We start from the raw sequence: 25651 nt of genomic DNA, 5'->3' as shown, positions 1-25651 counted from the left end.
TTTTATATCAACTGAAACCTGTAAAGCTTTTTTTAAAAAAACTTTTTTTGTAGCATTCTTAAAGCATAAGGCTAACTTTACAAATTCCTATTCGTGTATTTGGTAGATATAACCGGTTCTTATAAGCTAACCAAAACTTTTACCAAGTCTTGACCCTAGCATTCAATAGATCAATTATCCCCTAGCCTCGCTTTCTGCTTTGTATCCTTCATAAACGTGACAAACACGCCTTCTGTGCCTTTATTCTAATGGCTGTTTAAAGTGCAGCCTGGAGCCACTGGAGACTTCCTTCCAGGCTGTCATCAATCTATTTGCCAACAGCCTTTGGGGATGTTTGTCCAGTCGGTGAAGAGTACTAGCTAACGATATAGGATGGGCGGGGGGATGACTTTTATTAGTACGTCTTTGCATTAGTTAAGACCATATCTGTCACACAGGAGGTGGGAGACCAAGGCAAGACGAAAAGGGACCTGAGGCCCAGTGGTGCTAAAAGGCATTATTGCCAAAGGCCAGCAGTCACTAGAGGGAAGCAAGTGGGCAGAATCAGAGCTGCTAAAGGTGCATCTACAGATTCACTCTCTCATCTCCTCCACCCCAGCTCCAGGCTCAGCTGTCTCTCGCCAAGGACCTCCCTTTATTTTTTTTATTTTATTTAAGAAAAACTTTTAAGGGGCTCCTGGGTGGCGCAGTCGGTTGAGCATCCGACTTCGGCTCAGGTCATGGTCTCACGGCTTGTGAGTTCGAGCCCCACGTCGGGCTCTGTGCTGACAGCTCGGAGCCCGGAGCCTGCTTTGGATTCTGTGTCCCTCTCCTGCTCTGTTCCTCCTCCACTCACGCTCTGTCTCTCTTTCTCTCAAGAATTTTTTAAAAATTTTTTAACGTTTTGCTTGTTCTTGAGAGAGAGAGAGAGAGAAAGAGAGTGAGTGGGGTTGTGGTAGAGAGAGAGGGCGACACAGAATCCCAAGCAGGCTCCAGGCTCCGAGCTGTCAGCACAGAGTCTGACGCGGGGCTCGAACCCGTGAACCGTGAGATCATGACCTGAGCCGAAGCCGGACGCTTAACCCACTGAGCCACCCAGGTGCCCCACCAACGACCTCCCTTTAACTGGCTGCCCAGGCCACCATTTGCTACTGCTGGCACCAAAGTCCTCCTTCCTTCCTTTGAAGGAGTTACCAGGCCAGCTGACATCAGGACGCTTCAGGCACGACCAGCCAGGCTTCCTCATGGGGACATCAAATGCCTCTTAGACTCAGTCTGGCAGAGACAAAGTTGGGTGGGCCATGCTTTTCCATGCTGTGGAATGTGTGCCTGGCACCCTGGGATGCCTCCGTGGAGCCTCAGCGGCAGCCTGTGGAAGAAGGGAGAGCCTAAGTGGGTCAGATCCTGGGTGACAGGATTGTCCATTTTCTGTTAGGTTCAAGGTCACACTAGCACTGTATAGACTATGCCCTACACAACTCCAGGGGGCGCCTTTCGCGTTGAGGTCAAAGTAGATTTGTTTGGTTATGATGAAAACTTTCCAGCTGTAAGACAGCTGGAGGAAGGTGGTCTTTTTCTAATTTGCAGCCTCCATTTTGATTAGCAGCAGGGCCGCTGCGGGAGGGAGGTTGCATCACGACGTGCTCTCTCTGTTGCAAAAGTTTGAAGGGTGGAGAGAGCACTGGGCTTGAGTGATTCTCTCTCCATTCTCAGTATGCCTTTACATGTCAGGCTGACGTGCTGTATTCTTCCGATTCATAATTCTCGTTCGCCTCAGAACTTTCCGTCTCTCCATACCTGAGAAAACCAAGAAGGACTTGCCCAGAAACCACCCTCCCCACCTTTGCCACCATGGATAGAATTCAGGGTAGACAAAGGACCGGAGTCTGCAAGGCAAATTTTCTCTCTCAGGGAACTTTGGAAATGGGGCTGAGGCCGGAAGTTAGCCAGTCTGTGCCCAGGCCTGCGGGCGGCCTTGCTGTCTGAGGTAGGGAGAAAAAGAGAAGATGGAAACCGAGAGTCCTGAGATTGTCCAGTCCTTGTTCCAGATGATCCTGGGGCCACATTCTCCTCTTTGGATTTGTGCTTGTGTTGTAATTAATGCCTTTGGCGATGGTTAAGTAGTTTGAGACGGGTCCTACTTACCAGCAACCAAGATACTAATCTTGATTATTACACAGCGGCAAAGTCGCTAAACCTTCCGTGGGTCTCAATTTCCCATTTGTAAAATGTAAGTAACATCCTCTGGCTGCGGGCACTGTGATTATTACATGGAGCACCCAGCCCAGTGTTAGCTTTCTTCCTTAAGAGCTGTCTCCCAAGCACCTTGGAGGCAATCACAGAAACTAAGGCTCAGGGGCGACTTCTAGGGATGGTGACAACCGTCAGGGCACTGACGGGAGGCGGAACCACCCCAGAGGCAACCCCAGTAAGGATAAGTCTTTTCCCTGTCCCGCAGGGGTGCGGGTGGGGAGGGGGAAGGGACGCGGTGGGCTGAATGCATGGAGAGCAGGGGGGCAGGTGTGCCGGCGGGGGCCCCTGCTGGTGACGGGGCTCCCCCCGGTGTCCCCAGCTCCTGGGCCAGGCACCCTGCGCACCGCTCGGGCCACAGGGCGGCCCACAGCGCTGCCGCCCTCCTCGAAGCCCCGATGACACCCGGGTGGCGCAGCTCCGGTCCGCCCAGGCCCCCCCTCTACGCGCCCGGCAGCTTCTCCCGCCGTCTGGCTCTCGCTGTCGCCCCACTTCTGGGGCTGCGCGTCTGCTCCGTTGATAGTCACCGGCCCTAGGGGCTGCTCCAGGCCCGCCCGCCCGAGGCCGCGTCTACGCGATCTCCACTGCGCCGCCCGCTGGAGTCGCCAGGGCGCTGCGCGTGTCAAGCAGCCCAAGAAATCCTCTCCCTGCTGGCATTTGGAGACACGCTCAGATCACACTGGTCAGAAGGAATACATTTTTAAAAAGAAGTTGTTGTTTTTAAAGCATTGAAAAAAAAAGGAGAAAACCGTTTCATATATATACATACGTATGTAATATATATACGTAAAATTTATAAATTTCACTTTTTTAACGTTTATTTACTTTTGAGAGACAGAGCGTGAGCCGGGGAGGAGCAGAGAGAGAAGGAGACACAGAATCCGAAGCAGGCTCCGGGCTCTGAGCCGTCAGCCCAGAGCCGATGGTGGGGCTTGAACTCATGAACCGGGAGCTCGTGACCTGAGCAGAAGTCAGAGCTTAACCGACTGGGCCGGCCAGGTGCCCTCATAAATTTCACTTTAATAAAAATCTATACATATATAAAAACATTCTATGTATAGATATGTATTTATAAATATACAGATATGCATACACATAGTTGCAGCTCTTATGTGCGTTTTAAAATTTTACTCCTCACAGCAATTTTAGGACGATTAGGTCTCTTTGTCTCTGTGCTAAACACAAGGGACACTGAGGCTCTGCTGGAGAACGGAACCGCCCGAGGTCCCACGGAATAGAGAGCGTAGCAAAGCCTGGCCTCGAGCCCAGGTTTGTGACACTCCCAGCCGCCCCCGCGGCATGGGCTGTGGCCCGTCCGCACTGAAGGGTCCTATCCACTCTGCCGGCTCCCACCGCTGTGGTCTCCCAAGCCCAGAGAGCGAGGTTTCTAAAACGCAGATCAGATCAAGGCGCTTTTCCACTCCCTCTCCTTGGCGGTCAGCTGCCTGCGTGTCGGGGCCCCTGCCACTCTGCCACTCTGACCCTTCCCCGCCACGCCGATCCGCTCTAGCCTGTGATCCTGAACGCGCCACGCTTACCCCACGTTTGGAGCTTTGTGCTGGCACTTTCCCCTGGCCAGGAATGCTCTTCTTCCGACTTCTCCGTGGCCAGCTCCTTCTTGTCACTCGTTGTAAAGTGGCCCCTTCTCAGAGAGGACCTCTCAACCAGCCTCCCCAAGGAGCCGGCCGGTCACTCCAACACATGGCCCTACTTAGTCTCTCTGCCTCACGCTTGTCACGGATATTTTTCTTTGTAATCTTCTCTGCCATCACCACTGTGTGAGATTCAAAGGCCGGGACCCTTGTCTGCATCTTCCACCCACCGCACCTACGACAGCGCCCGGCACCTGTTAGGCCCTCAGTCATTACCGATAAGGTGCATGATCATCCTTTCCTTCCCCCTCTTCTTAGAATGAGACAAAAATCTTAAGACGGATCGCCTCCAGACACGACAGATAACCCAGAGGTTTCCATGAGCTCTCCTGGTTGCTTCTCCCCCTGCGGAATTAATTCGAGCAGCCTGGAGCAGGCAGGCAGACTCCCCCCTCCCCCCTCACCTCTGTAGGTCAGCAGGGCTTCATCGATGAACTCGGCAGCCTTCCGGAAATGCTGGGAGATGTCCACCTCGGGAAAGTCGTCCACCTCCACACCCAGGTACTGAATCTCCAGGCCCGTGTAGAATTCGGGCCCAGTGTAGACGCCGGTGCCATGAGCGGCATTGAGGATGTGAGTAATTCCCAGCCTCTTCAGCCTCGCCTTGTTCACAGCTACACTCCTGGGGGGAAAGAGGCAGAGACGATGTTTGCCAGAGTCAGAGCTAGAAAGGAAAGGTGCACCGCCACTGAGACCCGCAGCCTGCTTCGGCTGGCTCGGGAAGGCCACGGCTCGGTGAGTGCCTTCTGTGCTGCCAGATGTGTCCCGGGCTCACTGCAAGTACAGTCATAAGCGGGGGCCAGAGAGAGAGAAGGCACAGGGAGCCGGGCAGGGGAGGGCAGGATGAAGGGAACAAGACTGATGTGTAAGGAAATCTTTGGTCCACAGATCTCTGGTTTAAAAACCCTCTGCCTTGGGAATGGACATTCATCAAGACACAAAAGTGGCAGGGGAGCCTGGCTGGCTCAGTCGGAGGGGTGGGCAACTCTTGATCTCCGGGTCGTGGGTTCGAGCCCCATGTGGGGTGTAGAGATGACTTAAATAAATAAAACTTAAAAAAAAAAAGACACAAAAGTGGCAGACAAAAGTAGTAATCAAACCCGGTGTGCTTCACTTTTTCAAAGTCCTTTCACCTGCATCATCTCATTGTATCCCTAGTACTAAACTTAAGAGGTAGACAGGGCAACTATTTTTATGCCCATTCGAAGGTTCGGAAAGTGAATCTGACAGCTTTTTTGACTTCCCAAGACTGAAAGGAAAAAGGACCAAACAAGGGCAGGTGTTTCTGGCTTCTAGTTCAGAGCTCTTTTTGCTGCAATGGATCAGTGAAGACAGGGTTGCCAGAGAAGGAGGAGAAGCCTGGGGCTATCTGGAGGTGTCTGGGTCCCTGGTGAGCATGATGTGAAAGTTTCTGGGTCTGCAGAGCTAGCTGGAGATCGCTCAGGACTTGGTGTCCAGCTCTGAGAATCAGGTTCTAGGCGACAGACTACTTCCGGGGCAGTACTCAAGACCCACAGTCCAAACTTCCCTACTGCCTGCCACGGGGGCCCCAAATTCCCTCCTTTGCTTCTGCGTATCTGAGTATTAACACTGGGAGAATTAGTTTCACAAACTAGCCTGTTGGTGCCAATTACGCACTGGCAAGAAGATCCTGAAGGAACTGCTTTGGGTTTTGTTTGGGAAACCACTCATAAACTTAAAAAAATAACATTTTTTTCTGATTATAAAAACAAGTGGTGTTTCCTTAGGAAATCCGTCCGGTTCAAAAGAAACCTAAAGAAGATAAACATCAGTGGTAGAACCATCGCCTAGATGGTTACGCTTTTATCTCGTTTGTTTTGAATTTGTTACTTATGCAAAAGTGCATACACATACACACCTATGTATTGCTCAGGTAGCATCACACTGTATATATAATTTGTAATTTAGCATCATACTATATATATACATATATATCATACTATACATATATCATACTATATACATATCATACTACATATATATCATACTACATACATATCATACTATATATATCATACTATATATCATACTCTATATGTATCATACTATATATATATCATATTATATATATCATACTATATATATAATATATATAGCATACTGTATATATATCATACTATATATGTATCATACTATATATATCATACTATACACATACTATATATATATGTCATACTATATATATCATACTACATACACATCATACTACATACATATCATACTATATATATCATACTATATATGTATCTTACTATATATGTATCATACTATATATGTATCTTACTATATATGTATCATACTATATATGTATATTATATATATCATACTATATATATATCATACTATATATGTATCATACTATATATATCATACTATACACATACTATATATATATCATACTATATATATCATACTACATACATATCATACTACATACATATCATACTATATATATCATACTATATATGTATCATACTATATATGTATCATACTATACATGTATCATACTATACATGTATCATACTATATATATCATACTATATATATCGTACTATATATATCGTACTATATATATCATACTATATATGTATCATATTATATCTATCATACTATATATGTATCATACTATATACGTATCATACTATATATATATCATATTATATATATCATACTATATATATACTATATATATCATACTATATATGTATCATACTATATATATCATACTATATATATCATATTATATATATCATATTATATATATATCATACTATATATATACTATATCTATCATACTATATCTATCATACTATATATGTATCATACTATATATGTATCATACTATATACGTATCATACTATACATGTATCATACTATATATATATCATACTATATATATTATACTATATATATATATCATACTATGATATATATATATGATATATATATATATATATATCATACATATATGTAATTTGTAACCTCTTTGTCCTCTTGTGAAATGTTTTGGTGGTTGGCAATACATACAAAAATCAGTATCATCACTGGCTCCAAATGTCCCATCAGGCAACATCAACTTGCTGATGGAGTTACTGGGGCCTTTGCCAAACGTGGGGGAGTTTCATCGCTCTCGGGCACTGTCCAGAAGGGTAGGACAAAGGGTCGTGACCCCCCGCAGTCAGACTCACTTCTCTGCTATGAAGATATTGGGCCAGACCTCATCCACCTCATTCCAGGGGGTCTCCTGGCGGTCTTGGACCAAGGCCCGCTGTAAATCCAGGATGCAGGGGGTGTTGTATAGGCTGCTGTCGTCCATCTTCTCCCTAACACGGTTGTACAGGTCCTCCACCAGCAGGTGCTCGGCCGACTCCAGCATGCCTGGACACTCTGCCTCGGCTCTGATCCCCCGCGGCTTGAATTCTAGAAGGGACAGGCAGCATTCTCGTCAAAGAGTCAAGAGCACCATGACGCTCCCTGTTCCTCAGGAGAATCCACTCTTGGCCAGTCTGCTGCCAGGACTCTGGACATGAGCTCAAATGCCAGGAAGGACTTAATGAAGGCCCGGGGTGGGGAGGGGACCTGCACTGGCCTGGACACTTGTGGTCAGGGCCAGCGGCAGCAGAGGTAGATTGGTATAGGTGAAGGGACACTGGTTTTCTTTACTCCTTCCTGTATTTTTCTCAAGCTGGCTGACAACTTCTTAGACCAAGGTCCTTAAGTACCTGGTATATGTCTGATTCACACTTACAGTTCCCACGGTGCTCCATACAGGGTGGAATCATTTACCACATGAATAAATGACACTCTTTCATAACGTAAGTCACTTTATTAGTTTGACTCCTTTACATACGTAAGGCAAATAATCTTGGGAAAAGTAAAACTTTAGCCTTCACGTGCGATCACTTTCCCATACACATTTAATTAATTTATTTCACGCTTTGTCTGCTTCTTCCCACTGGCGTCCGAGCGCCCGTGAGTCTCAGCCTCCCAGCTTTCCAACAGGTGGCAAAGGTTTTGCCAGGAACTCCAATGCCAGTCCCAAAACAGCGCTCAGGGCCTTTCTGCCAACAGCTCAGAAAAACTCAGATTCTAGATGCGTTCAAAATCCATTCACCCACCTCTCGAGCGAGCCTCTCTCTCCTGCTCCTAATATTTCTGTTCTCAATTGATCAAATCTGGGGGGAGAGTCAGACATTTCTTTCTCTGAGAAAGTCTACAAGAATAGTGGGGGGTGGGGGGGGGGACGAATCCTTTCCTGCCACTTAGGAGCCAAAAATCCTGACTAGAGATGGAAGAAAAGTAAGGAAGGCGTGTCGCCTGTGTTGGCCATCGCTTTCCCTGATGGGTGAAAGCCACGTGTGGCTTTCACGTGAGAGCACAGCCACGTGTGGCACATAGACGAGGCCCAGCCCCTCACGGGAAAAACAGTACAACGGGCTTGCTGCTCAGGGTCTGCGGGTCCTGGGAGTTCTGGGTTCTAGCACTCCCTTTCCCTAAAGCCCTTCTCTCTCTCTCTCTCTCTCTCTCTCTCTCTCTCTCTCTCTTCCCTTTCCCACACCACCCGATGGGCCCCCATATCCCTGTGTCAGATCTCAGCTCTAAATGCTCTCTGATCTCCGTTTCAAAAGCAGAAAGAAGAAAACCCCTGCAATCCCAGAGCTTTATTTTGTTTAAAAATAGATGAATCATTCCTATTTTCTCTACCGCTCAGTCTCCCCTGGCTCTCCTGGGATCTTACTTAGCAAATGTAAAAGCCCCTTCCCTCTCCTCCCCTAACTGAGATGGCTCTCCTTTACTACGTGTAAAAAATAAAACTCCCTGATGCTTCATGAAAATATACATACAGCATTGTCTTCCTCAGCTATTTATATAGCAGGCCGCTGTCTTGATATTTGCCTTTCCAGCGGAACAAATGTCCCAGTCCCTCATTCCTGCTGGTGGCCCCTGCTTACAGTAGGTCTCTGGTCCACCCCTCAGCCTGTTTCAACTCCACCCCCTCGCCCTGCATTCATTTCCCCCATTTATTTCTGCAATCTAAGGTTTCTTCAGAAGAACGCACATGCAGACTTTCATGAGAATGAAGGATTCTTCAACAATCATTTTTATCCCTCTGATCACTGGTGAGCAGGGCGATGGCTTGGAATATGACTTGATACGTTTTTCCTTTCTCTGTCATATACTGTTTCTTCCCCTACTACCCTTCCGCCACTAAGACCGAGGGAACGTAAGCTTAATGCCCCAGACAAGAGGAGAGTAGCTAAACCCTAGAATCGAAGAAAGGCTTTCGATTTCAACCTACGTGTTCAATGTCCTGTAGACGTGTCTATAGCATTCTATAGGCTTGACAGTGAAGTTTTCAAGAGGGGAAATGGTTTTCTCACAACTCCTAAAGCTGGATTTTCCCTTAGCAAGAACTCAGGCATGGAGGGGGGCGGGTCCAGAGAGTGAAACACAGAGCAGGGATGATGCAGGCTGGAAGGTGAGGGAAGTTCCCAAACACACAGGAGGAAACAAAAAACAAAACTTCCGGACTGAGGGTGGTCCCTGTGGCAATTTAGAGAGATCTGGACACCGGGTGAAGCCACTTTGGTCTGCCTGGAGCAAGGGAACAGAGACCCCAGATAGGGTGGTGAAATAGAAAAAAACTTGAGAGTTCCTTAAAAAGATGGGGCCTCCCACGGTGCCCAGATCGCAAGCAGAGGCAAATGGAATTTCTGGCTCCTCGCGAGGTGAACAGGAGATCTAGGCGTCCTCAGGGACCCTGTGGGGACCCAAAGAGCCCAGAACTGACAAAGACCCGGGATTATATATACAAGCAGCATGCATGGTTCTCACGACCAATGGCCGGGGACCGGATTGTGGCCACCATCAAGTGGATGTTGGATTAAGCCCAAAGCCCAGCAGGGCCCTGTGTCATTAGCGACATCCCCCCAGCAGTGACAGAGACACCCAGGACAAAGGAAGAAGAAAAGAAATTTGCTCAAAATTGATTAGAGAGGCGCCTGGGTGGCTCAGTCGGTTGAGCGTCCGACTTCAGCTCGGGTCGTGATCTCGAGGTTTGTGGGATTGAGCCCTGCGTCAGGCTCTGTGTTGACGGCTCGGAGCCCGGAGCCTGTTTCAGATTCCGTGTCTTCCTCTCTCTCTGACCTCCCCTGCTCATGCTGTCTCTCAAAAATAAATAAACGTTAAAAACATTTTTTTAAAATTGATTAGGAAAAAAAAATCCATCCAATCAGGATGAGTATGTTTTCTGCTGTGTGCATATTAACATTTCTCCCCTCCCCACCTTTCCCTACCTCCTCCTTATTTATATTTCAGATTGAAAACCATTTCCAGGCACTAGTGGAAATGCAGATCTAAATCTGGATATCCCTTTGAACAGAACTTTCTGGGTGCTTCTGGTCATTTCTTGGGCTTTCGGGTCTGTGCCTCTAGCATAAGCCACCAGAGAGCTATCCATTCACCCTGATACATAAGAATTTCCACCTCCGTCTCACGAAGGTAGATAGTGACTTGTGTCGGCAGAAATGCCTCCTCGGATCTGTTCCTCTTAATGCGACGGGCAGCACCTGAGAAGCACACGGACATCTTCCACGGGGCCCCTTCCGAGGGTCCCCAGAGGAGTCGCGGACTCTCCCTGCTCCCAACCGCCTTCTGATGGCATTACCTTCATTGATGATCTGTTTGGCTGCAACAGCCGAAGACAGGTGAATGGGTTCCATGAAAATGCTTTCTGTTTCTGCATCTGAGACCATGGAGTACCTGAGAGGAGAGGACATCTGTGTGAGAAGGTTCTGGGCGGCATCTGAGCGGGAGCCGCTCTGACTAGACCAGACCCCTGGATCTGACTTCAGGCACAGTGCAAAGCAACGAGAGATGAAGGGAATGCCGTCCTCAGTGTAGGGAGCCCGAGAATGCAGGACACCGTGACGCTGTCGCCACCTGTGTTCAGACCGGAGCTGGCACCTGCGTGAGCTGGTGTTTAACGACGAGGTAGTCCAGGCTGTGGACGGAATAGTGTCTGTGGTTGGGGAGAATTTACCCCGATGTGGCCTCACCTTCTCTACTGGGTTCCCATCCCTGGCTGTAGTGCTGTTCATTTTTTCCCTCTCGCCCCCCTTCCTCTGTTGTCAATACCATAGCATGTCCCTAACCAAGGTGCTGCTGGATCGGCGGGCTGGGTAGACGGCCACCGTTCCCTCCATGCCCCACATCTTTCCCCTGTTTGAAAGAGAACGGGCTCACAATAAAGGGCTGGCATGGGGAAATCCGAAGGTGTGCTCAAATGCACAGTCCTGATTCTCAATATAAGCAGTCAAGGTTCAGCCTGAGACCAGGGATGCAATAAAGTAACTTAGGTAAATGTCAAGGCAATTTTTCCAGAAATAATTCAGCAGAGATGTCAAAAAGGATCTGAGGAATGCGGCGAATTACGGGCAGAAACAAGGGTAGGACGCAGTATGGGGGTGGGTGCCCTCCCCCTTAGTGGGGGGGGGTTCTCCTCTTTCCCAGGTGTTGGGTGAGCTTTGGGTCTTTTTTTTTTTTTCTTAGTCTTTCTTTTAGGTCCAGAGAGGTTAAAGAGCAAGTGGGAGTATTTAATTTATACCATGTTTTTTCCCCATCCCCCAAATTCCCTTGTGCTGCCCCTTTATTTTCAGCCCCTCCCTGAACCTCATCCCCTGTAAAATCGATGATCTGTTTTCTGTCCCTACGGTGTGGCTTTTCCCCAGAATGTTATGTAAGTTGAATCATATCATCGTCTTTTGTATCTGGCTTATTGCACTTCGTACAAGGCATCTATGAGTAATCTATTCTATTGCAGTAATCAATAATTTGTTCCTCCTTACTGCCGGGTAATGTTCCATTTTCAGGCACCCCAGGCTACTGTTTCCATTGCCTCCAGTCACAACTGGGTATTCCAGAGGGAAAAAATGATACTCATATTGCTGGTTTGGTTGTACTTTGAATTCTATCTTCCTCAATCTGCCTGCTGCTATTTACTTTCCAGAGTCCTTGAACCGTTGCTGGATCCTTCTGTTCAGGTTTTATAAAGGCAATCCATGGGACCGTGGCGGGTGTGTTTGCCGACTTGCCCAGAATTGGGACCTCTGTTCTACTGTCTTTTTGCTTTTAAAAAGTCTGAAGTCAGTGTGTTTCCTGATCCTTGTAAATTGACTTATTTTATCTTTATGGAAACTGATAGGATCTTTTTTTTTTTTTTTTTGGTTTTCAGTATTTAGAAACTTCCTAGGGATGTTCCTTGGTCTATTTTCATGCGTTGTGTTGTGAATGGATACCATTTTGGGGCTCCCTTTATGAGTTTCATCCTGGCGAAACTCCCACGCAGCAGGTATTATCATTTCTGTTTATTTTAAATAAGGAAACTGGGGCCCAGATAGGCTAATGACATTCCCCCACGGCAGCCAATAAGAGGCGGGGCTATGATGCAAACATAGGGCCATCTTGTTCTGAGTTGCAATGAGTCCAGTTGAACTGACCGGAGCTAACTCGAGTGAAGGTAAGTGTAGCTGCATCGATTAGCAGGACAATTTTCTCATAGAAATCCACATTAGAGAGTCACCGCCTTGGAGAATGGTGTGCTCAGGGCTAGAAAGCCTACGGAGGAGGAAATCGCTTTGCCGAAAGAAAGGAGTAGCCTACGACTCTACCCAGGATGGGTAAGCGTGACTGGAGAGTGGGGGTGGATTGAAGGTGAGGTGTGTGGGATACGATCCTTGGATGAACTGGAGACGTCCCGTTGTTTGGTGAAGGTAGAAAAGAGGAGAACACCTGGTGGGGGCAGGTGTGAGGTCGGTAAAGGCACACATTGGGTCCTTTCTTTGGCCCCTGTAGCTCCAGACCAGTGAAGGTGATCAGACAGACAGATCACACTGAGTGAAGGGTGGGTGGACAGATGGATGAACAGACGGACGGATGGATGAATGGACGGAATTTGCCAGGTACTGGGCAAGGTGCCCGCATACCAGCTTGGGGAGCAAACCCAGGGGTCTCCGGGCCCTTCCATCTCTGGCCTCTTTCTCCTCTCCAGCCTCAGCTTGCACTGGTTTCCCTTGGGCTGACATCCTTTTGGGAGGCTAATCTTTTGGCCTCCCTTCCTCACCCAGTTTCCTCCTGCGATGGAACTTTGCAGAAGCCCATCTCCCTGTGGACATCGTGGGCCCAGGTTTCAGGGCAGTCTCAGTTTTCAAGTAGCAACGCTTCATAAAACTAGGGTCAGAGCCTCAACTTGTATAGAAATGTGAGTCACATCCCCATAAATAAACAAACAATATTTACTAAGGGAGTTTTATTCTTTCGTTTGTAAGCAGTATTCGTCATACTAGTATTAGTAAAATAACCATTTTGTTTATTAAGGGTCAGTATTACGTCAAACGAGGTTTGGGGGGGGGGATCACAGCAAAACGCTGACCAGGTAATGGCAGAGAACCCTTGTGTTCTTGCGGGATGAGAGGGGCTATCTCCTGGCCCCGCAGCTCTTTTCTCCCTCAGGGTGGTTTTCCCTGTGCTCTGCGCTCTGAAGAGGTTTTCTCACTCCTGTAATCGGTTTTCTAAACAATGGGCACAAACTGAAAAGGGACACAGGAGGAGCCCTCACCTGGCAGCTGTGTAGAAAGGCTGGCCAGGGACTCACCCGGCAGTGTCCCCAGGATCCCCGCCTGGAACTCTCTGCAAAGCCCATGATCACGCCGTTTTCCCTAAACAACACAGACGCCAGGTCGTCGTGTGGATTTGGTTTCCCCGACAAATACAGGGAACTGAGCATCTGTCCTAAATGGACCTGAGCTCTGAGGCTGTGGCTTTGATAGGGGAGAATTTGAAATTCAAATCTGAAAATGGAAATGGGTGAGAGGCAGCCTCCCCTCTGGCGGGTGGTCAAGATTGAGAGGCAGCTAACGGGTCCGTGAGTCTGAGACTCTGGAAGACTCTACCCAGTACACTTTTCAGGAGTTGGCGGCTTTATGGTTGAGAAAGGAGGGGGGTAAAGAACAGATTCTTCCCCCAGCCCCGTGATGTGTCTGTTCTTGGCTGCTGAGGCAAGCAGGTGAACCACAGTCAACTGAGCTCAGCATTATCTAGTGTTGAGGATAGGATGTAAATTATGAGTCATCTGCTAAGAGAAAAGGACGCGTAAACCGAACGGTCCTAAACTGTTGTGCCACAGACGCGGTTTACTAAGTCAAGTGAGGAGTGGGACCCCAAAGGACCTAAGTGGAGAACAAAGTTTAGGCACTGAGAAGCAGTTCCCTCATTTTCCGTGGAGAAGCAGGACCGCGGGGAGGAAGAAGGAGAAAGAGAAGCGAGACCTGAACAGCGGGCCCCGCTCATATTTGCAAGGTCAGTGAGATGGTGGCCGGGGAGGCTGTGATTTATGACCACGTCTGTGCCTCCGCCCGCAGATCTGAGACAGAGTGAAATGACACTTACACCCTGATTGGAAAGCAGCAAGGGCTGGCTGCTCGAAAAGACAGGCAGGGAAGGAGAGAATCTAGGATCGATACACACCTCATCACAGGATCACAGAGCAGCAGCTAAAAAGCCTTGAGGGTGATTTGGAAGAGAAACAATAAAGCAGAATTTGATGGACTTCCTAACCAAGAGCAGGAGACTGGTGCAGTTTTCTTTAGACCTGTGTTTTTCAAAATTACAGACTGTGCCCATTAGTGTTTCATAAAATCAATTCAATGGGTCCTGCCCAGCAACTGAAAAAGGAAGGAAGGAAGGAAGGAAGGAAGGAAGGAAGGAAGGAAGAAGGGGGGAGGGAGAAAGGGAGGAAGTAGGGAGGAAGGAAGATAGGGAGGAAGGGGGGAGGGAGGAGGGAAGAGAGGGAGGGAGGGAGGGAGGGAGGAAGGAAGGAAGGAAGGGAGGAAGGAAGGAAGACAGGGAGGAAGAAAGGGGGAGGGAGGGAGGAAGAGAGGGAGGAAGGAAGGAAGGAAGAAAGGAAGGGGGAGGGACAAAAGGAGGAAGGAAGAGAAGGAGGTAGGAAAGGAGGAAGGAAGAAAGGAAGGGAGAGAGGGAGGGAGGAAGGAAGGAAGGAAGAGAGGGAGAAAGGAAGGGGAGAGGGAGGAAGGGAGGAAGGAAGGGAGGAAGAGAGGGAGGAAGGAAGGGAGGAGGGAGGAGGGAAGAGAGGGAGGAAGGAAGGAAGGAAGGAAGGAAGGAAGGAAGGGAGGAAGGAAGGAAAAGATGAAGGGAGGGGGGAGGAAAGAAGGGGGGAGGGAGAAAGGGAGGAAGTAGGGAGGAAGAGAGGGAGGAAGGGAGGAGGGAGGAGGGAAGAGAGGGAGGAAGGAAGGGGGAGGGAGGAAGGAAGGGAGGAAGAGAGGGAGGTAGGGACGAAGGAAGAGAGGGAAAGGGAGGGAGGGCGGAAGGAAGAGAGGGAGGAAGGAAGGAAGAGAAGGAGGAAGGAAGGGAGGAGGGAGGAAGGGAGGAAGGAAGGAAGGGAGGGAGGAAGGGAGGAGGGAGGAAGAGAGGGGGAAGGAAGTCCCCCCGTCAAGGAATGAAATGGAGGCAGAGGCCCAGGAGGGGGTGTCTATCTTGATGTGGCTTTTGCAAAGAAGGAACAGATTTGTGAGTTTCTTCCAAGTGTTCATTCACTTCAGAGAAAGTGACCACACAGGCAAAGTTCAGGCTCCAGAGAAGGAGAGAAGTCAGTAATCTTAAGCAAATGGATTTATGGCCAGCTGCTTCCAGCAAGGTTTGTGAAAGCTGGAAAAATCTTCACGGAAAAAGAAATATAAAAGAGAAAGGGTAATTAGGAGTAGCCATTTCCCAAGGACACACAGACCTGACACTCCATGTCCCCAGCTCCTGTCCCACCGGTCGCTACCAGGCACAGAGACCTCGCTGTAGGGAAGGTTGGCACAGCATCGTTAAGGGACTTAGCTGAAGGTGGACAGGAAAATGCTGTCACGAGGGACGGTCTGAGGAGATCATCAAGGAGTTCTAGAAAGTGCAAAGGCTTGAAAAGTTCAGGTCCAAAACGCCGAAGCAAGAAATGAATTTTGACTTGGAAAGAAATGAAGGAAAACAGAAAAACGCTCTCCAAATCAGAACAGGAGAAGGCTAAAGAAGTCTGATCCTTCATTTGGAAAGGAAGAGAAAATGGGTCATAGCCAAGGAGGAAGAGGAGAGGCAGACGTGGGCTCCAGACCACCTAGAGAGTTGGGGGCGGCAGTCTCCTTACTAGGGAGGGGAGGGCCGGTCTCAGCTTGGTTTGCGGCAGAAGCACGCTGACTTCTTAGACTGTGCTCATTTGGGGAAGTGGGGAGGTCTGATGGAGTTTATGGAAACGGGCGAGGCCCCACCAAGTCGCCCCACTGGGCAGGAGGTTTTAACTTGTAGCGTTAACTCATAAATTACCTAGGGAAATTTGTCTCACTGGGAGATGGTTGAATCTCTAGCTGAAGGCTTTCTTCCAGAGAGAATGACCCACAGGGGCGGGTTTGAATTTAAGGCGTTTGAGGTCAGTGCCTCAGTCAGGCAAAAACGAAGATCTGACGAGCTCCATCCACTGTCTACACATCTTTCTCAGGTTCTTGGTTCACCCCGGGATGAAATTTACTGACGAGGCTGGAAATGTCAAGACTCCCTGCCGGGACAGCAAGCAGACCGTCACCCCTGAACGCGCTCTGGTTGACAGGCAGTGGCTGCCTGCAGCACTGGGTAGACTTCGCAAGTTCCTGTCCGGGTTGCACAGGGGACAGTACGGTTTCGTCTCCCGGGGGGCTGGAGCTAGGGCAGCGATGAGTTGAATGGCGGTATCCCAGAAAGACATGCCCCCCAGAGCCTGTGAATACGGTTTTATTTGGAAAAATGATCTCCGCAGATGTCATTCAGTTAGGGATCTTGAGGTGAGATCATCCTGGATTAGGGCGAGCCCAAAGTCCAATGGCAAATGTCCTTAAAGAGGACACACAGAGAAGAGAGAGAAGAGGAAGCCTGCGAAGGTGGAGGCTGAGGTTGCGAGGACATGGCCACAGCCAAGAAATTCCTGGAGCCTCCAGGAGGTGGGAGAGGCAAGGAAGGGGTCCTCCCTAAAGCCCTCGGAGGGACAGTGGCCCTGCCAACACCTTGATTTCACACTTCCGGCCTCTGAAACTACAGGAGAACGTATCCGTGTTGTGTTTAGGCAACTCAGTTTGTGGTCATTGGTTACGGTAGCCGTGGGAAACCAGGACCAAGAGTGGCTGGTGGGGTATTTGCTGACTCCGTACATAGTTAATCTTAAAAAGACTCAAGCCTTTCACTGAAGAGATAAAGCCCCAGGGCGCCTGGGTGACTCAGTGGGTTAAGCGTCCGACTTCAGCTCAGGTCATGATCTTACGGTTCGTGGGTTCGAGCCCCGTGTCAGGCTCTGTGCTGACAGCTCGGAGCCTGGAGCCTGCTTCACATTCTGGGTCTCCCTCGCTCTCTGCCCCTCCCCCACTCGTGCTCGCTCGCTCTCTCTCTCGAAAATAAATACACATTAAACATTTAAATAAAAAATCAATAAATGTTAAAAAAAAAGATAAAGCAAGAAGGATGGAATTTCAGTCACTAATTAAGTACAGGGAGGACTATTCAGGATGGAGACCAAAAGCAACGGTGACGATCAGCTGCTTAGAACACAGTATTTGCTGACAGCACGAGAGACATGTGCCATTTTAACGAAGGTGGGTGGGTCTCTGGTTAGATACAAGTTCCTTGACATCATTAGTTACTGTCAGATATCTTTCTCTGGAAGGAAAAGGAAAGAACCACCATTTATCAATACCTAATATGCCTTTCTATGTTACAACAATGTGTGTCATATATTACATGTCGTATATTACAAACAACATACGTTATATCATTTAATTTCCACCACTGGGCAAACCAGCTATTCCAACTTTATGATTAAGTAATTTATGGACGCTCTCATGGCTACTGAGTGGGAGAGCAGACCTGACTTCAACGTTGGCCTCGGTTATACCATTTAAGTTCTTTCCACAGCACTACGCTGCCTCCCGGAAGAGAGTTTTATTTCCCCTTTCACAGCACAGCTTTTTGAGGTATATAATTGTTATACAAATGGCACATACTTAAAATGTGTGATTGGTTAGCATTTGACATACGTGGAACCATCACCACAATCAGGACTGTGAACGTATCTATCATCCCCCAAGTTTCCTTAGGCCCCTTTGAAGCCCTCCCTCCGCCCTCCCTCCACCCTCCCCCTGCCCGACTCCCCAGGCCACCGCTGATCTGCTTTCTGTCACTATAGAGAGTCATTTGCATTTTATGGAATTTTCTATAAATTGAATCACGTGGTAGATACCCTTTCTTGTCTGACTGCTCTCATTTAGCATAATTATGTTGAGATTCATCCATGTGGTTGTATGAATCAATAATTCATTCCTGTTCACTGCTGAATAGTATTCCAGTGTGTACATCCACCACTGTGTATTTACCCATTCACTGGTTGATGGATATTTGGGTTGTTTCCAGGCTCTTATGCCTAAAGTTGCTCTGGACATTCATGTACAAGTCTTTGCAGGGACACAGGCTTTTATTTCTTGTGAGTAAATACCCAGGAGTAGAATGACTAGATCATACAGGTGTAGGTATATGTTTAAGCAGGTGTATGTTTAACTTTTTTAAAACGTTTATAAAACGGTTGTACCATTTTACGTTCCCACCAGCAGTGGGACTAGGCCTTCCACATTCTCACCAATATTTAGTATGGTCGATCTTTTTAATTTTACATATTCTAATAGGTATGGAATGGTATCTCCTTGTGGTTTTAATTTGCATTTCCCTAATGACTAAGGATTTTGAGGATCTTTTCATGTGCTCATTTGCATTTCATGTATCTTCTTTGGTGAAGTATCTGTTCAAATCTTTTGTCCATTTTTAAAAATTTTATTTTTCATTTTTTAAAATTTACATCCAAATTAGTTAGCATCTAGTGCAACAGTGATTTCAGGAGTAGATTCCTTAGTGCCCCTGACCCATTTAGCCCATCTCCTCTCCCACAACCCCTCCAGTAACCCTCAGTTTGTTCTCCATATTTATGAGTCTCTTCTGTTTTGTCCCCCTCCCTGTGTTTATATTCTTTTTGTTTCCCTTCCTTTATGTTCATCTGTTTTGTCTCTTCAAGTCCTCATATGAATGAAGTCATATGATTTTTGTCTTTCTCTGACTGACTAATTTCACTTAGCATCATACCCTCCAGTTCCATCCACGTAGTTGCAAATGGCAAGGTTTCATTCTTTTTGATTGCCGAGTAATAGTCCATAGTGTGTATATCTATCTATCTATCTATCTATCTACCACATTTTCTTTATCATTCATCCGTCGATGGGCATTCAGGCTCTTTCCATACTTTGGTTATTGTCAATAGTGCTGCTATAAACATGGGGGTGCATGTGCCCCTTCGAAACAGCACACCTGCATCCCGTGGATAAATGCAATTCCTGGGTTGTAGGGTAGTTCTATTTTTAGCTTTTTGAGGAACCTCCATACTGTTTTCCAGAGTGGCTGCACCAGCTTGCATTCCCATCTTTTGTCCTTTTTTTGATTGGGGTGTTTGTTTCTTTTTTATTGGGTTTGGGGAGGTTTTTAAACATATGTTCTGGATACAGGTTCTTTATCAGATACGTGATTTGCACATTTTTCTTCTAGTCTGTGGATTGTCTTTCTTTTTTAAAGGTACTTAGACTCATTCATCTGGGCTGGTTTAGGCCTGGTTCTGTAATGCAGTGGGATTGACTGAATGATAACTCAAAAGCCAGTGGAGCTGTAATAGTTTATATCTCAGGTTTTATGATGATTATTGTAGGAAGAGATGGCCCACGAAGTGTCACTGTGTTTGCCTCCCTTGAAAATCTCTGTAAAGGGCTATAGCCAATTTGGGGTCCGCTTCAAAAACCAATTGCTAAGGAATCTATACAAACCAAGAAAAGCATCAAAACCGACAGGATTCGGCAGGAGTCACCGAGAACCTGGGGAAGATGAGGTCTGTATGTGCGACCATGCTTGTAGGAAGCTCAGCCGGTTCTGCGTAAGGGGGACTTGCAGGCTGAGCCTGTTTTTGCCCAGGACGGGGACTGGCAGCTGGAAGGACTAAGGATTGAATACCACTGGAACTTCTTCTCTTATAAACAGATGCTTTTGTCCTGTGCGTAGCAGGCTAACTTCATGTGAAACTGTGCAAGCAACACGATTGGCCTTGCCTGTCTCCCACCTCCCCTGACGGTGACCCACTTTTCACCTTCACAGCCAGTGCTCACCGTTTGCGCGCCCCAACCAATAATCCGAGAAGCTCAATGACTAACGTGATAAGCACGTAGTAAAAATATTTATTCCCTAGGGCAGTATCTCAAAATATATATATACACCAGACTTTATATATCCAGCCTACGGTTAATTGCACGGTTCATCCTGTTATTTACACATTCTATACCCTTAATGACTGTTAGCTGCTAAAACATTCCAGGACTTCTCTCCCGGTGCACAAATGTACTTATTTCTGTCAGGTATGTATCAGCAGTGAGCCTGCTGGGTTACAGGACTAAACATATGCGTAGCTTTAGTAGATACTATGAAAGAGTTTTCCAAGTGGTTGTGCTAGTTTCCTCTCTTCCTAGTTCCTCTGCTTGCCTCCCATCCTCATTAATATTTGCTATCATCAGGTTTTGATTGTAGATAGTCTGGTGCATATGTAGCAGTATTGAGTTGTGGTTTAACTTAGAATTTCTATGATATATTTCTGTGTTTATCGATTTCTAGCTGAATTCTCCCAAGGTCAAATAACATATTTTGTACGATTTCGAGCGTTAAAAATTTGTTGATACATGTATGGCCCAGCATATGATCTATTTTGGTAAATGTTTCATGTGCGTGTGATAAGAACATATATCCTCCACTTCTTGGGTACATGTTCTGTTAATGCCAAACGTTGTTTATCATTTTGTTTAAACTTCCTATATTCTTTTTTTTTTCAATATTTATTTTTGAGAGAGAGAGAAAGAGAGCACATGAGCAGGGGAGGAGCAGAGAGAGGGGGAGGGAGAGAATCCCAAGCAGTCTCCTCGCTGTCAGCACAGAGCCCCACGTGGGGCTTGATCCCATGAACCATGAGATCACGACCTGAGCCAAAATCAAGAGTCAGACGTTTAACCGACTAAGGCACCCAGGCGCCCCGAAACTTCCTATATTCTTAATGATTTGGCACGGGGGGGCTCATACTATGACAGTAGCTGAGGTTGTTTTTAAACAATTTTTCCATTTGACTAAGATTGTGGGTTTTATTTTTGTCTTTAGTTCCGTCAATTTTGGGCTGAGATATATTTTAAGGCTACATTATTTGATCATCGAAATCTTAAATGATGATATCTTCCTGCTGAACCACACCTTTGGTCATTGTGAAACATCCTTCTTTGTCTCTGGTTACGTCCACCTTAGTCTTCCCTGTCTGATATCAGTAACTGGCTTTAGTTAGTGTCGGTGACTGTGGCCATTTGTATTTTCCAAAGGTGGCCCCAGCGTTTCCCATCTGGCTCGTTCTCTTTACTCCTACAGTGGTAGCAGAATTCACGTTGCCTCCTTTTGAGCCCCTGTAGTCCTTTGTATGATTTCTGAGCCTAGCTCATGAGCATCAGTGCACTTCTGTCTTGCTTTCTTGAACGCCAACCCTTGGAATTCGGTCACCAGGCTATGAGAAGCCCAAACTGGCTCGCATGGAGAGACATGTGACAAGACCACGTCAGGCGCTCTAGCCTACAGCCCCCCCTAAGGCCCCGGATGATGTGTCAGACGTGCGAAGATGCCACAATGATACCAGCCCTGAGCGGCCGAGTCTCCCTCAGCCTCAAGTCCTCTTGGACCTTCAAGTCTTTCCAGTCGAGGCCCTAGACATCTTGGAGTGAAGAGAAGCCACACCACTGTGTCTTGTCCAGGTTCCTGATTGTGAACATTAAAAACGGTTCTGACACCACTAGGTTTTGAAGGGGTGAGCAATTGTAACTGAACGGGGTAGTGTAAGTTTTCTATCCTTTGTTAATCGTTGCATATCTCTAAGTTTTTAAGGTGGGTCTCTAGTAAACAGTAGGTAGGCTTTAAAAAAAAACTGAGTCTGATAATACTGGCTTTTTTTTTTTTTTTTTTTTTTTTTGAGACAGAGAGAGACAGAGCATGAACGGGGGAGGGGCAGAGAGAGAGGGAGACACAGAATCGGAAGCAGGCTCCAGGCTCTGAGCCATCAGCCCAGAGCCCAACGCGGGGCTCGAACTCACGGACCGCGAGATCGTGACCTGAGCTGAAGTCGGCCGCTTAACCGACTGAGCCACCCAGGCGCCCCAATACCGGCTTTTAATTGGAGTGTTCAGTTTCTATTCTGTTTAACATAATTATTTCTCCACGGCTTTGAATCTACAATCGGACTATGTTCTTACTATTCACTATACTCTCGCTATATTCCTTTTCTCTTCTCTCTTGCCTTCTTTTGGATTGACTCTAGTTTAGTTTTGCACCGTCCCCTCATTAGCTTGTCAGTGACACACTCTGTTGTCAAACTTTTAACACTTCCACTGCACGTGGCAACCTGCATCCTGGACTTCCCACTCACATTTAAAGTCCCAGACACCCTCTCAAGATAACAGTCTTAAGCGTAGAGTGAAGTATGCAGACAAGGAGGCCAAGAAAGAAATCAAGAGCGAAAATTATATCTAGGAAAGAGCTTGGTGCGTGGTTTCTGACCCAGGAGGCTGTCTGGTCTACGTCCATCGGAAACATATTTAGTTTCTGAAGGGATCATGTTTGCAAAGGAACCATGAGCCCTAAAAAGCCTTTGGCTGTTTTCAGCCAAATTTGGGCCCCCAAATTTCCAGAAGTAGGACACAGTCTTCCAAAGCAACAGCCTTCAAGGAAAACACACTCTCTCCAAGGGCAGTTCAGATGTGGTTTGATAACAGACAAGGAAAAAGGCCCAAATGGGGAAGCTAGAGGCCACGCAGAACAACAGACAAGGGAAGGCTACCCTGAGAGCCCAATCAAGGTCAAATCTGGGAGATCTTCCTGCTTCTCGGGCGGACATGCTCATTACTTATATGGACTGATGACTGTACCTCCTGTCCCTCCTTTTAGCAAATGGGAGCTTGTCTTCCTTCACCCTGGCCAGCCTGTGACATGCTGCACTCAGACCTGGGCAGCGGATGCAGACCTTCTGGAGAACCTCGCCCTCTTTTTTTTTTTTTTTCAAGGTTTTATTTAAATTCTAGTTGTTAACATACAGTCAGAGAACCTAGCCTTTGAACGGTATGCAGCGTTTGGTAAACTGCTTTGGGGGTTGTCTCCCCTGGGGTTTCACGAGTGGAGAGAAAAATACCATGAATATTAACCGCCTACAGGGGCATACTGCAGCTGAGACTGGTCTGTATTACCAAACCCATTTCCTCTTTTCTCGGGGCTCACGGACCTCATTCCCCATCCTCCCTTGTAAGAAAGCACGGCTTTGCGGAGTTCTAGCCAATGGAAAATGAATGGAAGAGAAAGGGCCATTTTGAGGCCTGGCCCATAAAAACCTCCTGAGAGATTCCGTCCCATTTTGTCTCGATGCTAAGGGGCACGGTGACTTTAGCAGCCTCCCTTAAGAGGGACGAGCTACAGGTGAGAAGGAGCCTCCGTTCCGGAATCACGGCTCCGGCACCTGTCTTGGAATTTATGTGAGTGGGAGAGAAATACCCATTTGCTAAAGCAAGCTAGCCTTACCCTAACTACCACACCAAGCCTTTCTTCACCCACCTCAATCACACACAAAACTCTCTCTGCTTTGTCTGGTAGTTTAGAGAAGGGAGGGATATACTTTAAACACTCCGTCCTGATAGTGTTTCTAAGTGGGAACAGAACGCCGAATTTTAAAGGAAAAGTCCCCAACTCCATTTGGACAAAGTGTCCTGGCCCACGAGCGGTAACCCCTGCCCTGTTCCCATCTCACTCCGGGGGGGAAGGCTTTTGAACCCTGGGAAGCAGGAGCCAGCAAGACCCCAGGAGAACGGAAGAAAAGTGGAGTCAGGCAGAATCACAGATAAGTTGAGGCGAAGTTACCTTGAGGTATCCTCATTGGGTCCTTCCTCCCTTTTTTACAGATAAGGAGACACAGGCTCAAGAATTAAAGGGAGTCGTCGCATAAATTTGGTGACAGGGCTAAGATTAGAAGCCGGGTCTCCTACTATTATCTCTGGCAGAAGAAAATAGATAGGCACACACCATTGCTGCAGCCGGGGGTTAAACATTTCTTTGCTGTCTCGTGGTTTTCCTGAAGATTTCATGCCACTTCCCCAATCGATACCATAACATACGCCCAATAATTTTATGTAAAAGAAAGTTTTAAATTACTCGTCAACTAGAGAGGACTCTCCCGGAAGACGCACTATATTTCTCTACCCCTGGATACACTACCACTTACCTCCAGGCATGCACATACCCCAGGCTGAAACACGTGGCTGGATCGCAGACGCAAAATGATCTTAGCTCAAGGGCCTGGGCCTGAACTCTTCTTGTCCTGATTCCTTCCCCCTATGGTCTAGCGCCCAGATTCAGCCTCAGTCCTAGAGAGTCAAGCATCACCCTCCAGGTGGGCCGGTCGGACTCCCACTTGTCCTTCGAGGTTCAGGTCCAACATCATCTCCTCTAGGAAGCCTCCTGTGACCCAGCCAAGTTTCCCTGCCCCACCCCCCACGCACTGGGCCCGAGGCATCCTAATTCCCGCACTTCCCACGCCACGTTCCAGTGCCGTCTGTCGGTATGTTTGCCTCTTCCAGAAAGTATGACACATAAAAAGTACTCAGTCATAGAAACGAGTGACCTGAAGGCGGTGCCTGGGTCTCCCTGGGGCCCACGTCTCGCGCTCCCCGGCCCACGCCTGCTGGGGCCGCCCGGGTAGGGAGCTCGGCGAGTGCACACTTACTGGCTGGGGGAGGGGCTCCGGAGGTAGTGGGCCTGCACGGCCCTCACGCTGGTTTCATCCTCCTCACTTGGGACGACCTGCTCCTCCTCTGGGTCCCCGCTGGTCGCCATGACAGCCCGCCAGTCCCTGTGGGTTTGGCAGGAGAAAGGTGGTTAGGGAATCCGCTTCTGGAGGTTTTGTGGGGGGGAAGGGGTATATCGGCGGCGTTAGCGGGGGGAAGGTCAGCGCGTACGACCCACCCCCGGGAGGGAGACGACCCACGGGGAGAGCCCGGTCTGACTTGGGTTCGGCAGGACACCGAGATGCACGCCCCAGCTGTGTCAGCTGTCCACCTTGGAGTCACAATATTTAAGAAGCGACACCCTGGCCCCTTCCTCAGATCCCGGCAAGGAGGCAGCGAGGCGACCCAGGGCTCTGCGTGGACGAAGCTAAAGCCGTTGGAAAGCAAGGGAATGATTCCTCAGGCCAGAAGGATCTTTCTGTTGCAACTCCTGGGTGTGCCCTCACATACACACAGGCACGTGAGCACACACACGCACGCGGGCGTACATATATGTAGGCACACGCCCCAGGCGTGCACAGACGCACGCCTTGGCCTCTCCCGGGGGAGGGGCGGCTGGCCCTCTTCAGTGCCTCTCACCAAGGCCGCAGGGGTCATTGCCTTTGGCTCAGGCACCACCCTGATTAAGGAACATGAAATCCCTCCGGAGCTGGTCCCACTCACGACTGGGCCTTGCCACTCACTCCAGGCAGAGTTGCTGCCCCTCTGCTTGTAAGTCTCGCTCACAGGACACAATGAAGGGAGAGG

At 48.0% G+C, this 25651-nt stretch overlaps 1 protein-coding gene across 8 annotated transcripts in view; it reads right to left on the bottom strand.

Annotated features, from left to right (window-relative positions):
- The window catches only part of STYXL2 (serine/threonine/tyrosine interacting like 2), a 40910-nt gene that overhangs the window by 4884 nt on the left and 10375 nt on the right, over window positions 1–25651 (bottom strand). For 4 of the 8 annotated variants that reach the window (XM_023247431.2, XM_045048705.1, XM_045048707.1 and 1 more), the window contains 4 exons: window positions 24844–24969; window positions 10570–10664; window positions 7091–7322; window positions 4286–4503 (listed from right to left, as the gene is read on the bottom strand). In XM_023247431.2, coding sequence (XP_023103199.2) covers window positions 4286–4503; window positions 7091–7322; window positions 10570–10664; window positions 24844–24953 — 655 coding nt within the window. In that variant the 5' untranslated portion in view covers window positions 24954–24969. The other 4 variants (XM_045048708.1, XM_045048709.1, XM_045048711.1 and 1 more) reach the window with 4 other exon arrangements.

The sequence above is a fragment of the Felis catus genome, chromosome F1 (genome assembly GCF_018350175.1).
Source record: "Felis catus isolate Fca126 chromosome F1, F.catus_Fca126_mat1.0, whole genome shotgun sequence".
NCBI lineage: Eukaryota > Metazoa > Chordata > Mammalia > Carnivora > Felidae > Felis > Felis catus.
This window is presented reverse-complemented; position numbering and strand designations above follow the sequence as displayed.